This window comes from Chelonoidis abingdonii, chromosome 8 (assembly GCF_003597395.2).
Source record: "Chelonoidis abingdonii isolate Lonesome George chromosome 8, CheloAbing_2.0, whole genome shotgun sequence".
Lineage (NCBI taxonomy): Eukaryota > Metazoa > Chordata > Testudines > Testudinidae > Chelonoidis > Chelonoidis abingdonii.
In genome coordinates, this window is record NC_133776.1 from 63,691,967 (window position 1) to 63,708,596 (window position 16,630).

The following is a 16,630-nucleotide window of genomic DNA, read 5'->3' on the forward strand; positions in this document are numbered from 1 at the left end:
CCAGGGACCCTATCCCACCACCCCTTCTCCCTGTCCCCTGACTGCCCCTGGAACCCCTGCCTCTGACTTCCTCCTGGGACTCCTGCCCCCATTCAATCCCCTGTTTTTTGCCCTAACTGCCCCACCCCCTACCCACACCCCCACCCTCTGACCACCACCCCAAACTCCCGTGGCCTCTATCCAACACCCCCTGCTTCCTTCCCCTTATTCCACTGCCTGAAGCACCAGTGGCTGGCGGCGCTACAGCCGCACCACCCGGCTGGAGCCAAGCCACATTGCCACCACCACTATGCAGCTCAGAGCACTGGGTCAGGCCAGGCTCTGCAGCTGTGCTGCCCCAGGAGCTCACAGCCCCACCACACAGAGCGTTGTGCCAGCGGCGGGGCGAGCTTGGGCTGCAGAGGAGGAGGAACAGCAGGGGAAAGGCCGGGGGCTAGCCTCCTGGGCCAGGAGCTCGGGGGCTGGGCAGGACAGTCCTGCAGGCTGTAGTTTGCCCACCCCTGCACTAAGCCTTGGATGGGGGGAAGGGGGACTTAAAGGGGGGAGACAGCATTATTTTTGTTATTGAGTCTGCCAAAAAAACGTACAAATATACATTACAGTGATTTGGATGTGTATCTGTGCATATTTAATTGTTTTTCCTAAAGATAATTAAGTATTTTAGGAAAAAAGTGTCAGTGTGGCCACCAGTGAGAGTTGGTGGCTGCATTCTGAGGCCACCAAAAATTTTGTTGCGAGAACCCCTAGTCTAGACTTCTCCCTCCTTGGTAGCTAGCAGCAGTCCAGTGGGAAAGGGCCCAGTGTAATTAGAAATATGCTTTGTGGCACAAGGGTGCAGGGAGAAGGAGAGCAGTGGCCCACTCTCAGTGACTGCTCTCCATTACTGTGTATCCAAAATTTATTTCAGAAGACTTGGATTCCCATCATTTTCCAGCATGTTCTGTAGTCAACCATTCAGGCAAGTTTCAGCACTTCTTTGATCATCTTTCCAATACCATCATAGACCTCATGGACTGAGGCATTGCACATGAAGGCACTGGTCGTCACCAGCTTGTTCTTCACATCCACATGAATCTCATCTACATGCTTGTTCACATGTTTGCAGCCAAGTTCCTTCATGGCTTCTGCAGTCTTTGCATAGGGCCACCTAAAGGAAGAAGTGAGAATAAATCAGGTGTGTGTAGGTGATCCTGACACAGAGAGACTCTGCCAAGGGCTTCACTGGAAAGGATCCTTTCTCATTAGGTGTCCCAAAGCAGTAGCTAGGAGTCTGCCATCGCTAAATGAATACCCCTCAGGTAAGAGACCACTCTGTGGAAGACGGTGTATACTGTGGCAGAGGAATTCCTCAGAAGTCAAGGAATTAAGCAAACTCTATACTACTCCCTCTCCTTCACTAAAATAATAAAAAAAAAATCAATAAATTTAAACATTAAGGGTATGTCTACACTACGAAATTAGGTCTATTTTATAGAAGTTGATTTTTAGAAATCAATTTTATACAGTCGACTGCGTATGTCCATACCAAGCGCATTAAGTCGGTGGAGTGTGTCCTCACTACCGTGGCTAGCATCCACTTACGGAGCGTTGCACTGTAGATAGCTATCCCACAGTTCCCTCAGTCTCTGCTGCCCATTGGAATTCTGGGTTAAGCTCCCAGTGCCTGATGGGGCAAAAACATTGTTGCGGGTCATTTTGGGTACATGTCGTCAGTTTCCCCTCCCTCTTTGAAAGCAAAGCAGACAATCGTTTTGCGCCTTTTTCCTCTGCAGAAGCCATACCACGGCAAGCATGCAGCCTGCTCAGCTCAGCTCGGCCCACGGACACCACCGGTGTTGTGTTCTGGGTGCTTCCTGGGTGCTGCTGGCAGCAGACGGTGCAATAGGACTACAAACCATTGTCATCATCATACACTGCTTCTGCAGCAACTCTGTTTTCCTGCTCTCCTTCAGACACCATACCACAGCAAGTGTGTAGCCCGCTCAGCTCACCAACACCACCGCTGTTGTGTCCTGGGTGCTGCTCGCAGCAGATGGTGCAGTAGGTCTGCAAATCATCGTCATCATCATACACTGCTTCTGCTGTAACTCTACTCTTCTGCTGTTGTAAACAAGCTCAGTCTCAAATGAGTAAATGATGACTGACCACAATAGAATAAATGAGCTCAGTCATCCACCACTTCCACTGCAACTCTGCTCTCCTGGTGCCATGAATTCACCTCGCAGGTCTTCTCATCGTTCAGTATAAATATCTATTCTCGTAGCATCCATCATCATCCACGAATTCCGCTGTAACTGTGCTCTGCTGATATTGCCTTGACAGCGAATTTCTCCATGTTGTCTGTCATGGGCTCCCAGGTCCTCAGAAAATGTGTGCGATGCTAACCATCGTCTGCCACCGCTTCCACTGTAACTCTGCTCTCCTGGTGCCATGAATCCATCTCTCAGGTCCTCTGGTCATTTGGTATAAATATCTATTCTTGTGGCATCCATCATCATCCACCGATTACACTGCAACTCTGCTTTCCTGCTCACCTTCAGATGCCATACCATGGCAAGCATGGAGCCTGCTCAGCTCACTGCTGCCGTTGTGAGTATTATAGTGATGATAGTGATGAGGACATGGACACAGACTTCTCTCAAAGCACTGGCCCTGGCAATTTGGACATCATGATGGTAATGGGGCAGGTTCATGCCATGGCATGCTGATTCTGGGCCCGGGAAACAAGCACAGACTGGTGGGACCGCATAGTGTTGCAGGTATGGGATGATTCCCAGTGCCTGCAAAACTTTGGCATGTGTAAGGGCACTTTCATGGAACTTTGTGACTTGCTTTCCCCTGCCCTCCCTGAAGTGCAAGAATACCAAGATGAGAGCAACCCTCACAGTTCACAAGCGAGTGGCGATAGCCCTCTGGAAGCTTGCAATGCCAGACAGCTACTGGTCAGTCGGGAATCAATTTGGAGTGGACAAATCTACTGTGGGGGCTGCTGTGATGCAAGTAGCCAAAGCAATCACTGAGCTGCTGCTACCAAAGGTGGTGACTCTGGGAAATGTGCAGCTCATAGTGGATGGCTTTGCTGCAATAGGATTCCCTAACTGTGGTGGGGTGATAGACAGAACGCATATCCCTATCTTGGGACCGGACCACCTTGGCAGCAAGTACATAAATGGCAAGGGGTACTTTTCAATGGTGCTGCAAGCACTGGTGGATCACAAGGGACATTTCACCTACATCAACGTGGGATGGCCGGGAAAGGTACATGATGCTCGCATCTTCAGGATCTCTGATCTGTTTGAACAGCTGCAGGAAGGGACTTACTTCCCAGACCAGATCATAATTGTTGGGGATGTTGAAATGCTTATTGTTATCCTTGGGGACTCCACCTACCCCTTAATACCCTGGCTTATGAAGCCATACACAGGCACCATGGACAGTAGTAAGGAGCAGTTCAACTATAGGCTGAGCAAGTGCAGAATGGTGGTAGAATGTGGAAGTTTAAAGTGCGCTGGTGCAGTTTACTGACTTGGTTAGACCTCAGCAAAACCAATATTCCAATTGTTATTGCTGCTTGCTGTGTGCTCCACAATATCTGTGAGAGTAACGGGGAGATGTTTATGGTGGGATGGGAGGTTACGCGCAGCCAGACACCAGGGCGATTAGAAGAGCACAGCAGGGCATGCTGTGCATAAAGGAAGCTTTGAAAACCAGTTTCACAACTGGACAGGCTACGGTGTGACAGTTCTGTTTGTTTCACCTTGATGAAAACCCGTGCCTGGGGTGGAGTGGTTGGGTGGCCAGAGCCCCCCCGCCTGCGTTCTTGGGCATCTGGGTGAGGAGGCTATGGAACTTGGGGAGGATGGCAGGTGGTTACACAGGGGCTGCAACAGCAGTCTGTGTTCCTGCTGCATTTCCTGCAGCTCCACCAGATGCCAGAGCATATTGGTTTGATCCCCCAGTAGCCTCAGCATTGCATCCTGTCTCCTCTCATTGCACTGCTTCCACCTCTCCTCTTGCTCCTGCCAGCTCTCATCTCGCTCGTCCCTCCTGTCCTCATGTTCATTTTCTGCTTTTCTGGACTCTGACATTGTTTGCCTCCACACATTCTGCTGAGCTCTTTCAGTGTGGGAGAACTGCATGAACTCGGAGAACATTTCATTGCGAGTGCTTTTTTTTGGCCTTCTTATCTGCGCTAGCCTCTGGGACGGAGATGATAGGGGCAGCATTGAAACATTTGCAGCTGCGTGAGGAAAAAAAGGGAGTAGTATTTAAAAAGGTACATTTTAGAGAAAAATGGGTAGACTCTTTCATGATGAACCAAGCTGTTAACATTACATAGCACATGTGCTTTGGGTACAAGGTCGCATTTTGCCTCTTATATTGAGGGCCTGCCAGTTTGGTGTGAGAGATCACACATGCAGGGCCAGGCAACAGAATTTGGCTTGCAGGCAGCCATGGTAAGTCACAGTCTTTTGGCTTCTTCAACCTTCATAACATGTGGGAATGCTTTCAAACAGCAGTGGCCTCCTTTCCCATACCAAGGACCCATCGGGTTGGCCATTTAAAAGGAGGGGCTGTACTAGCCGTGAATCCATCCCAAGTCTTCAGGGCAAATTAATCATTAAACACGCTTGCTTTTAAACCATGCATTATATTTACAAAGATACACTCACCAGAGATGCCTTCTCCAGCTTCATAGTCCGTGAGCCTGGATTGGGAGGGTATTGTCTCCAGGGTGATAAACAGTTCCTGGCTGTTGGGGAGAATGGTTTCTCTGCTTGCATGCTGTGCACTACCCTCATCCTCCTCCATCTCCTCATCTTCCTCATCCCCCAAATCCTCATCTCTGTTGTGTGAGACTCCCCCCTTGCAGGTGTCCATGGACAGGGGTAGCCCCCCCCCTAGAATTGCATGCATCTCATCATAGAAGCGGCATGTCTGTGGCTCTGACCCAGAGCAGCCGTTTGCCTCTTTGGTAGGCTTGCCTGAGCTCCTTAATTTTCACGTGGCACTGCTGTGGGTCCCTGTTGTAGTCTCTGTCCATCATGCCCTTGTAGATTTTTTCAAATGTTTTGGCATTTTGTCTTTTGGAATGGAGTTCTGATAGCACGGATTCATCTCCCCAAACAGCGATCAGATCCAGTACCTCGCATTCGGTCCATGCTGGAGCTCTTTGCGATTCTGGGACTGCATGGTCACCTGTGCTGATGAGCTCTGCATGGTCACCCGTGCTAATCACCTTGCCATGCTGGCCAAACAGGAAATGAAATGCAAAAGTTCCCGGGGCTTTTTCCTGTCTGCCTGGCCAGTGCATCTGAGTTGAGAGTGCTGTCCAGAGTGGTCACAATGGAGCACTCTGGGATAGCTCCTGGAGGCCAATACCATCGAATTGTGTCCACACTACCCCAAATTCGACCCTGCAACGTCTTTTTAAGTGCTAATCCCCTCATTGAAGAGGAGTACAGAAATGGATTTTAAGAGCCTTTTAAGTGAACAAAAATGGCTTTGTTGTGTGGACGGGTCCAGGGTTAAATCGATCTAACGCTACTAAATTCGACCTAAACTCATAGTGCAGACCAGGGTGTGATGGTGTTGGGACTCACCACTGCTGGCGCCTCCCACTGGTGACTCCGGGAATTAGTCCAGTCCATGGGGAGCGCTCTCTGCTGGTGGTGTCCCGTCCGTCTTTCGCCCTCCATTGGCGCCTGGACTCATGTTGCTCCCTTCTGCTTGCAGCGTCCCCTTCAGGACACTGCCCTCTCGCAGTGCCCCCTAGTCTGTTCTCACCTCCCTTCCAGGGGGAGGGGGGACTAACAGCAGTCTTTTACCTGCTGCAGTGGCCAGCCGCTCCCAAAGTCTAACCCCTTCCTTCAAGGGTATGGTGCAGTCCAGTATGGCCACTTCCCATGGCTAGTTGCAATATAAGAGAGAAGGGGGTGATTCAGACCCACCCGCTACTCTGAGTCCTGACCGAAGGACCCTCTAGCGGCAGCCTCCCTCTGCCCTCCTTCTCTTCGCTCGCTTGCTGTCTGCTCTCCCTGGGTCATTTCCCCTCTGACCCTTTGCACCCTTTTGGCCCTTCCCTCAGGGCCTATAATGTGGCAGGTAGTGGGTTGGAGTTCCCTTCAGCTCCGCTTAGCCTGCCCAGCACTGCGCTGTCCCAGATGCTGGTCTCCTAGCTCAGGAGACAGACCTTCCCTGTTGGAGGTCTGGGAGAGACTGCCTGCTCTTCTCATGGACAGCCTTTATATAGGGCTGAGACCAGCCCTGATTGGCCACCATTTGCCCAGCCCTGACTGGCTCTCTATCAGGCCCTCCCTGATTGGCTGCCTCTGTGCACAGCCTCTCTGGCTTGTCTTAGCCCAATCTCTCATAGGGGTAGGGCAGCTGCCCCACCACACAGGGCTAAGACTCTAGCATCCCTCAGTAAAGCTACAAGTAACCCTCCTCCCCCAGGTACCTGTATTGGGTTATTGACTAACCCTACTCAAACAAGTTAACTCTCCCTCAAACAGCAGATGTCAGCACAATACATTTCCTGCCACTGGGATAATTCAGCCCCAGCGTTGAGGCCCTTTACTACAATGGTCTCAGCCTGATTAGTGGAGGAGAAGAGGTATTGTGTCAGTATGTACCATAAATGATGTAATGAGCATTGTGAATCACTACCCTGGTGTCTTTCCTACCCTTGGGTTGAGAGAGGTGGACTGGTGTGCTGCGTCGATCCTTCAGAGTCAGATTTTGCACTAGGACTCTGTGACACTTACTTCTCACATTCTTTGTCCTGTCCAACCGTCAGCTCGCATCCTGGGAAGATTTTGGCTGCCAGGACTGGGGAGATGCAGCACATGCCAATGGGTTTCTTGGCAGCATGAAATGCCTTCAAAGTTTCCTCCACAACTTTAGAGATTGTGCAGTTCTTCCCCTGTGTTGCCCAAGTACTGAGGTTCTTAGCCACTCCAAAACCACCTCAGAATAGGGAAAGAGATTAAAAATAGGTGATTGTTTGAATGTAGGATTATTATTTTGCCAACTCAGCTATTTCACTAAAATGCTTAACTGAATTTGGTGCAGTGTGGCGTTTATCCATGGTCCAAATATATTTCAATAAAACCTCAGCACACCACCACATCCACTGAATACCTGCAGCTCCCTCTTAGGCCTGGCATAGTTTTGCTGGCATAGCTAAATCAGTTAGGAGTATTGGGGAAAAAAATCACACTCCTGACAGATATAACAATGCCAGCAAAAAAAAAAAAAAAGGTAGAGACAGTTATACCAGCCGATGAGTACCTTATTCAGTATCGCTTATTTAATTCAGGCAACTAGTATAAGCTGTACTGGCACTAGAATTTGTTTGGCAGCATAAACTGCATTTCTGCTAAATGGGTTTGCTGGTATAGCTCCACTGGTGTAGTTATACTGGCAAACCCTTTGTAGTACAAACAAGGCTGCCAATTACCATCCAATAGAAACTGCAAAAAATCTTGGTGGTCTCTAAACATCTGGAGATGTATTAGTGCTTTATTCACAAACTCACTCCTCTTCCATTCTCTTATTTTTCTAAAGTTATGGTGGAACATGTTGCCAAAATAGTTCCTAATTAAATCCCTAGGGTCTGAGCCTGTGCTCATTGAAGTCAACAGCCACACTTCCATTAGATACAACAGGTGCAACAGTGATTGAACTTTTCATCATTTGCTCTTCCACTACCCCTCCGTGATTCTCCTGTCTGTGCTAATGGCTGTACCAGGTACATCTTGATGTTGTCTACTAAAGTCAAGGAAAGAGAAGCATGGCCGGTACCATGGTGGACCAGAAGTAGTGTGGCCCACTGACTAGAGCACTCAGGAGGGCTGGGCTGTAGTTCTGGCTCTGCCATTGGTCTGTTGGGTGACTTAGAGTGAGTCCCTTCACCTATCTGTGCCTCAGTTTCCTTTCCGTAAGATGGGGATAATGATACTGATGCTCTCTGTGAAGTGCTTGAGATCTACCAGTGAAAAGCTGTAGATGAGAGCTGGGTATAATTATTTCCTCCTCTTCTCCCAAATAAGCACCTTCACTTGTACAGCCACTTAAAATAGAAGTCACATCAAATCACATTTATACCAAGCAGTCTGTTAGTGCAGCTCTCCTAGTGTGCTGCAGCTTTTCTTTAGGGCAACAGATCCTTTCTCTCCCAACCTCCAAAAACCACCACCAACAAAAAAACTCCTCTTCCTCGTGACTCATAGTGGGGCCTCTCCAGATCATGCCAATGGAGAGCTGCTCCCTTCCATGGGATCACTAAGGGGATGTCTACGCATCAGCTGAGAGGGTGTTTCTCAGCACAGGTAGGTAGACGCACTCTAGCTCGGCTTGAGCTAGCATGCTAAAAATAGGGGTGTGGTCTCGGCAGCTCACGCTAGCCACTTGAGTACAATTCTGCCCAGATCCAGGCAGCTAGCCTGTGCTGCCATGGCTACACTGCTATTTTTAATCTGCTAGCATGGGCAGAGTTAGTGCTTGTCTGCCTACCCATGCTGGGAGTCCACAATCAGCCCTACCTGGTATGATCAGGGCATCCAGTTCCTTGACATTAAGCGTGGCTAGGTCCTTGATGTTGCCTCTGGCAATTCTGGCACTCTCGACCAGCACGTTGCGTTTCTCCTGAGTTGGCTGCCCTTTCACATGGTCCACCACATGCATCTGTTCTACATCTGGAGCATAGAACTCCCCCTGGGACAGAAGAAGAGAGAGATTTTTTTTTTTAACTTGGGCATTGGGTGGAAAAAAATTTTAAGTGATAATCCAGATTTGGTGACCTTGAAACATTGTGTGAATTCATGTTGACTGTCAAATTGTTACAGTGTTTTCAAAATATAACATTTCAAGTTTCTGCTATGAAATTACTTTTAATTTAAAAATTTCCTCCAATTTTATTTTTTAAATAATTAAAAATGCTTTAAAATATTTGAAGCTGAAACAAAACATTTCAGTTTTGTCAAAATAAATCATCTCGTTTGACCTGAAATGAAAATTTCAACTTTTTGATTTGTCAACAATTAAAAAAAATTAGGGCTGTCAATTAATCACAGTTAACTCATGCGATTAACTCAAAAAAATTAAAAAAAATTAATCACACTGCTAAACAATAGAATACCAATTGAAATTTATTAAATATTTTTGAATGGTTTTCTACATTTTAAAATATATTGATTTATATTGCAACACAGAATACAAAGTGTTCAGTGCTCACTTTATATTACTATTTTTTATTACAAATATTTGCCCTGTAAAAATGATAAACAAAAGAAATAGTCTTTTTCTATTCACCTCATACAAGTACTGTAGTGCAATCTCTTTATCCAGAAAAGGTAACTTACAAATGTAGATTTTTGTTTGTTACATAGCTGCACTCAAAAAACAAAACAATGTAAAACTTTAGAGCCTACAAGTCCACTCAGTCCTACTTCTTGTTCAGCCAGTTGCTAAGACAAACAAGTTTTGCCTGCTTATTTACAATGTCATCTGAAATTGAGAACAGGCATTGGCATGGCCCTTTTGTAGCCGGCATTGCAAGGTATATACATGCCAGATATGCTAAAGATTCATATGTTCCTTCATGCTTCGGCCACCATTCCAGAGGACACGCTTCCATGCTGATGATGCTTATTAAAAAAAACAACAATGCATTAATTAAATTTGTGACTGAACTCCTTGGGGGAGAATTGTATGTCTCTTGTTCTGTTTTACCTGCATTCTGCCATATATTTCATGGTATAGCAGTCTCAGATGATGACCCAGCACATGTTAGTTTTAAGAACATTTTCACAGCAGATTTGACAAAAGGCAAAGAAGGTACCAATGTGATATTTCTAAAACTAGCTACAACACTCAACCCAAGGTTTAAGAATCTGAAGTGCCTTCCAAAATCTGAGAGGGACGAGGTATGGAGCATGCTTTCAGAAGTCTTAGAAGAGCAACACTCAGATGCAGACACTACAGAACCCAAACCACCAAAAAAAAAAATCAACCTTCTGCTGGTGACATCTGACTCATGATAAAAAAGAACATGTGTTGGTCCTTTCTGCTTTGGACTGTTATTGAGCAGAACCCATCATCAGCATGGACGCATATGGACATATGAATCTAGCACATCTGGCACGTAAATACCTTGCGATGCTGGCGACAATAATGCCATGAGAACACCTGTTCTCACTTTCAGGTGACATTGTGAACAAGAAGCAGGCAGCATTATCTCCTGCAAATTGTAACCATGCTTGTTTGTCTGAGTGATTGGCTGAAGTAGGACTGAGTGGACTTGTAGGCTCTAAAGTTTACATTGTTTTGTTTTTGAATGCAGTTATTTTTTGTACATAAATCTAAATTTGTAAGTTCAACTTTCATGATAAAGAGATTGTACTACAGTACTTGTATGAGGTGAATTGAAAAATACTGTTTCTTTTGTTTTTTTACAGTGCAAATATTTGTAATAAAAATAAATATACAGTGAGCACGGTACACTTTGTATTCTGTATTGTAATCAAAATCAACATATTTGAAAATGTAGAAAACATCCAAAAATATTTAAATAAATGGTATTCTATTATTAACAGCATGATTAATCGCATGATTAATTGCAATATTTTTAATCACACAATTAATCGTGATTAATTTTTTTATCACTTGACAGCCCTAAAAAAATATTTCTTGTTCTTACCCAAAATAATATTTTGGGGGGGCAGGGCCACCTGGAACATCCAGAGCCTGCATCTAAAGCCCCTTTTGGAATGTTGCCCTGCGAGCACAGGCCGGAGGACTCAGGAGGAGCAGGGGCAACCATGCAACCAGCAGCCAGAAAGAAGTGGCACTTTCCCCTTCAAAGCTGGCTGGAGAGAAGCAGCATTTTGAAGGGGAAAGCACCGCTTCTCTCCAGCCACTGGCTGCATGGCTGCCCCTGCTCCTCCTGAGTCCTCCGGCCCATGCTTGCAGGGCTGCGTTTTGAAAGGGGCTTTAGTAATGCAGGCCAGGGCCTCGGGGTCCCGTTAGCCCAGGGCCCTTCAACCTCTAAAGTTCCATCCTTCTGGGGGAGGGAGAGAAGCTCCCAGAATTGAGGCTCCCAGAATCGTGGCCATGGGGGCAGTGCTGTGCTACGCAGAGCCACCTGCACACCCCCTGCACCAAACAGGAGCTGCCCCAGGTAAGTGCTCTGCACCTCCTGCCTGTCCCAGCCTTGATCCTCCTCCCACACTCCCACCCTGAGTGCCCTCCCACACCCTAACTCCCTCCCAGACCCTGCACCCCCAGCCCTGAGCCGTAGGGGTAAGCCAGGGGCACCTCCCCACCACAGTACAGTACAGTACTATGCAGTATATAATGCCTTTTGTCTGCCTCCCCCCCCTCAAATTTCCTTGGAACCTACCCCCCACATTTACATTAAATCTTATTGGAAAATTGGATTCAACATCGTTTCACTTAAAATTGCACTTTTCAGGAACATAACTACAACATTAAGTGAGAAGTTACTGTAGCCCTAAACTTTATGGAGGAAAAGTTATATCAGTTTCCTCCATCAGAGGGCTCCTTAGGCTAAGGGATGAAGAAGGGACCTGCATCACTCTGAATAGTCTTTCAGTTTTGTGAAAGAGGGAAAGTGAAAAATACAGGAAGAAAAGAACAAGAGGAGAAAATACAGTTTCAGAAAGAGGGAGACAGATGCCTTATTTTTATAATCAGGAACTGAGAATGTGAACCTTGAAACCTTTATTAGATCCTTAGCTGATATAAAACAGCATTGTTCTATTGCAGGGGTAGGCAAGCTATGGCACGTGTGCCAAAGGCAGCACGCAAGCTGATTTTCAGTGGCACTCTCACTGCCCAGGTCCTGGCCACAGGTCCGGGGGGCTCTGCATTTTAATTTAATTTTAAGTGAAGCTTCTTAAACATTTTAAAAACCTTACTTACTTTACATACAACAATAGTTTAGTTATATATTATAGATTTACAGAAAGAGATCTTCTAAAAACATTAAAATGCATTACTGGCACGCGAAACCTTAAATTAGAGTGAATAAATGAAGACTCGGCACACCACTTCTGAAAGGTTGCCGACCCCTGTTCTATTGACTTCAAAGGAGAATCAATCATTTATAGAAGCTGAGGATTGGGCCCAGATTTGTCCTCTGCTGGGAGCAGAGGGTGATCTCATGCAGTGTTCTTGCACTCAGACAATTTGGCTACAGTTACTAATTCTGTATTATCAGCTTTTTGCTGGCTGCTATGATTTTCTGTTTCAGATTAACTGGCAAGAGCCCTTTCAGTAGCTTCTGTTTTTATTTTCTGCCTCAAACAGAAATTTAAAAAGCAGGTGTGGCAACTGGCCACTTAAAAGAAACAGAGAGAGAACTGCAGAAATGAGCAAATGTCTAGGTCAAAAAGAACACTAGAACTGCAGCGTAGCAGAGGAGGGACATATTAGGGAAATTGCTTAAGGAGATTTAGATTTTCATGTATACTGCAAGATTTCTGGGTGCGAAAGTGGTGAGCTCTGGATAGAAGAAGAAAGATACAGAAATAAGAGACTACCTAGGTTTTTTTAATCACATTCCCCTAGTGATCAAGTTCGCTGGTGCTGGGTGCAGTGCACGATTTTAGATAGATAGATAGATAGATAGTATCTTATCTAGATTTTTGTACTGTACCCACCACCTGATCACTAGGGCAATTTGATTATCTCAGCAGCAACAGGAACTAACACCAAAGGAAACTATGACTTACTGCTCCAATGAGCCTCAAAATGATTCCTGCAGTGGAGGAAATGGTAAAGAGCAGCCCAGGGCAAAAGGATATATAGCCAAGATAGACCTTGGCTCCAGAGCCAGGGTGCTTCTTACCTGTGCCCCCTCTCTGCTGAGATGCACCAGCACGGCAGAAGACTCATGGATTTCACTGCCATCATACACCCCGCAGCCAGACAGGACAATGGCTACCTTCTTGCCCATGTTCAGACTCAAAGTAGGTGGATTCTCTTGGAGGCTGGAGTTGCTGTGTCTGTTCACAGCCCTGAGCTTTTTATAGCAGGAGACCCCGCCCCAGGACAAGGTGGGGCTGTATGGGCTGGACAGAGCCTTTTACTGGTAAGAAGTTCTCTATTTCTCCAAAGCAGGCTTTGATGTGTACATAAATGTTGTGCAATTGGCAGCTCCCTGTTAGCTCTCCTTGTGCATTGCCACAGGGGGAATTCCCAGCTAGCTGGAGCTGTTTGTTGGCTACCTGTGCTCATCTTTCCTTTCTCAGTCAATTTTAAATTGTGTAGTAGACTAATGCACAGGGACTTTTATATGTATAATGGCACGTAACAGAGCCATGCATTGGGCTAAACCCCTAGTTTAAATCCATTCCAGTCAGTGCAGTTACACCAGGGATGTACTTTTTAAAATTTTTTGCTGCACAGGCAGTGTTCCCTTTCCATTGTTAAATGTGCTCCATCTCTAAGCTTGGTCTCCAAACAGTAGGCTTTCTACAGACACTTTAATTCTCTGGACTTTGAGCCATGAATTTAGAAACAAGGGGCTTGGTTCTCTGCACCTTCACACTAGCTTTAAATAATTTAACTCCATTGACTGCAGCAAAAGTGGTGTTACAGAGGCAAGGACTTGGGAAAATCCATGAAATCATAGACTATCAGGGTTGGAAGGGACCTAAGGAGGTCATCTAGTCCAACCCCCTGCTCAAAGCAGGACCAATCCTCAGACAGATTTTTACCCCAGTTCCCTAAATGGCCCCCTCAAGGATTGAGCTCACAACCCTGGGTTTAGCAAGCCAATGCTCAAACAACTGAGCTGTCTCTTCCCCCCTGTCAAGGTGAGCAATCATCATTTTGATACACCCACCATTCTTTCAGTTTATAGGGATGATCTCAGCATGCAGAGGTGCCTACATTTCCATTCTTGAAAGTCTCATGCAGCAGCCCTAAATAAGGTTAGATAGTCTCCTGAGATTATTTATGAAATACCTCTTGTTTGGGTCTCTATTGAGATATAGGCTTTCTTTAGCAAAAATACAGTTTGGGGTGCTAATTATTTATTACAAGTATGTATAGCGTGCCCATCACCACAGCATCTGTGTCTGCAGTTTTTACTAGCATACTTTACAAAACAATGACGTGTACACGGCTATTCCATGTATAAACCAGAATAAGTAGCGCAAATATTAGAGAGGGAGAAAAGTCCAATTAAGGTCCATTTAATCCCAATGCACATTTGGTCCCTACAGTGCTTTTACTAGTCCCAACGCAGGTGACCTGCATGATGGGTGTGAAAAACCCAACTGGTATCTATGGATGCAAATAGTGTGCAAATTCACTCCTTCCTGATTTAGATACAAAACTGCCAAGTCATGCTGTAGTTGAAAAAACTATTAGTTCTTCCACCTTCAGACAGTTAGATGGAGTCATATTACTGAATACATATAGCATGGGAAAGGTGGCAGATCCAAACAAATCTAGTGCACACTGCAAACATAATCCATTTGTGTATGTTACAAACTAGCCGAGCTGTCTCCCTTTTTACAATACCGCCCCATGCTATATAGTGCTTTCCCCACTGCACACCTGTTTATCATATATTAGGGCCTGAGCCAACCGCTGTTAAAGTCAATTAAAAATCTAAAATTGTCTACAGATGGAGTGACTCCAGAAAAGCTATTCTTGGTGGGTCCTGGTCTAGCCTGGGAGAGGGTGGGGGATCGATCTAAGTTACACAAGTTAACTTAGATCTAAGTTAACGGCGCTGGAATACAGGAGTCAACAGGAGAGCGATCAGGGGTCGATTTATCACGTCTACACTAGACGGGATAAGTTGATTCCCAATGGATTGATTGCTACCTGCCAATCTGGGGAGTAGAGAAGACATTCTGTAACAATCTTATTCTGGAATAAGAGTGCCTTTCTCCAGATTATCTGAATCCACTTTGGATAAAAGTGTCTACACATGGAGTTATCAGGAATAGCTATAGCACTTTAAATTCACACTCTTTGTTAATCTGAATTAACTTTCAAGTGTAAACAAGCCCAAAGGTATCCCACTGACTTGAAAGGGCATTATGCTGTCAAAGAGGGGTGAGTATAATTAAATGTAATCATTGCCTCAGGCGTTTAATGAAAACCAACTGTCATAAACAAATAGTAGGAGTTAACAGAACAGAAATACTTTATATCTCTTTTGACTGTAAAGGGTTAACAAGTTCAGTAAGCCTGGCTGTCACCTGACCGGAGAACCAATCAGGGGACAGGATACTTTCAAATGTTGAGGGAGGGAAGTTTTTGTGAGTGCTGTTAGTTTTTGGTTGTTGTTCACTCTGGGGGCTCAGAGGGACCAGATGTGCAACCAGGTTTCTCTCCAATCTCCCTGATACAGGTTCTTATAGATTCCAAATAGTAAGTAGTAGGTAGATGGTGAGTTAGGCTTATGTTTGTTTTCTTTATTTGCAAATGTGCATTTGCTGGAAGGAAGTTAATTGTGTATTTGGCTGAAAGGAGTTCAAATTTGTATTTTTGCTGAAAGGATTTTAATTTGTACTTGTTACTTGGGCTGGCAGAGGGTATTCCCAGTGTCTATAGCTGAAAGACCCTGTATACCTATCCATTTTTAAATTTACAAAGATATTTTTATTGTTTTTCTTTCTTTATTAAAAAGTTTCTTGGTTTAGAACCTGACTTGTTTTTTCTGGTGAGACCAGGGACCTGGGTCTGGATTCCCAGGGCATTGGTGGGGAGAAAGGAGGGAAAGGGGGAGGAGAGGCTTAATTTCTCTCTGTGTTAGAATTCTGTCTCTCTCAAGGGAGAGTTTGGGAGGGGGAGAGAGAAGGAGGGGGAAGGTACATTTTCCTCTCCGTTTAAGATTCAAGGAGTTTGAATCACAGTGATCTTCCAGGGTAACCCAGGGAGGGGAAGCCTGGGAGAGGCAACAGTGGGGGAAAGGGTTTACTTTCCCTGTGTTAAGATCCAGAGGATCTGGGTCTTCGGGTTCCCCGGGCAAGGTTTTTGGGGGAACCAGAGTGTACCAGGCACTGGAATTCCTGGTTGGTGGCAGTGCTACAAGTATTAAGCTGGTAATTGAGCTTAGAGGAATTCATGCTCGTACCCCATCTTTTGGACGCTATGGTTCAGAGTGGGGAATTATACCATGACACCAACTCTGGGGCAGTAATGGGGAATTAAACTGCTCTAGAGGGGAGATTCTAGAATGAAGCACAGCACAGGACTGGGAGCCCTTAAAATACTAACATTTGATCATACTCAGCCCTCAGCTTGAGAAGTGCTGAGTGCCCCTAATCTAACTAAAGTCAATGGAGATTCAGCAGGAGCTCAGTTCCTCTCAGGATTGGGTCCTATATTAGTAATTATGTAGAAACAAATCGGTGGGAGGAAGTGTTTAAATGCTGGCCAATGCTGTAGAAATTTTCCCACAAAGCTCTATTAAGGTCCCTGCTTACCACTGTTTTCTGACCAACTTCCACTCGATGTGTAACTAACATCACCCCTTAATGCCGTGTCTGGATTTGGCCAATAGATACATTATACACTGTGAGCACTTGAATTGCTGTTTGGTTCTGGTCTGTCTAAGCATCTTTGACTTTTGTGGCTGTTA

At 45.6% G+C, this 16,630-nt stretch overlaps 1 protein-coding gene across 1 annotated transcript; it reads right to left on the reverse strand.

Moving 5' to 3' along the window:
* Nucleotides 1-165: 165 nt before the first annotated feature.
* Nucleotides 166-13,026, reverse strand: LOC116828214 (glutamine amidotransferase-like class 1 domain-containing protein 3, mitochondrial). The gene is made up of 4 exons (XM_032786274.2): nucleotides 12,875-13,026; nucleotides 8,547-8,718; nucleotides 6,768-6,969; nucleotides 166-1,147 (listed from the first exon to the last, which is right to left on the reverse strand). The coding sequence occupies exons 1-4, from the start codon at nucleotides 12,980-12,982 to the stop codon at nucleotides 955-957; spliced, it is 675 nt and encodes a 224-aa protein (XP_032642165.1). The 5' UTR covers nucleotides 12,983-13,026; the 3' UTR covers nucleotides 166-954.
* Nucleotides 13,027-16,630: the final 3,604 nt, after the last annotated feature.

Coding starts and splice junctions, on each gene's coding strand:
- LOC116828214 (XM_032786274.2), bottom strand. CDS start 12,982: ATGGGCAAGAAGGTAGCCATTGTCCTGTCTGGCTGCGGGGTGTATGAT. Junction 8,719..12,874: donor TCAGCAGAGAGGGGGCACAG/GTAAGAAGCACC, acceptor CTTCTGTCCCAG/GGGGAGTTCTATGCTCCAGA. Junction 1,148..6,767: donor CAGGACAAAGAATGTGAGAA/GTAAGTGTCACA, acceptor TTCTTCCTTTAG/GTGGCCCTATGCAAAGACTG.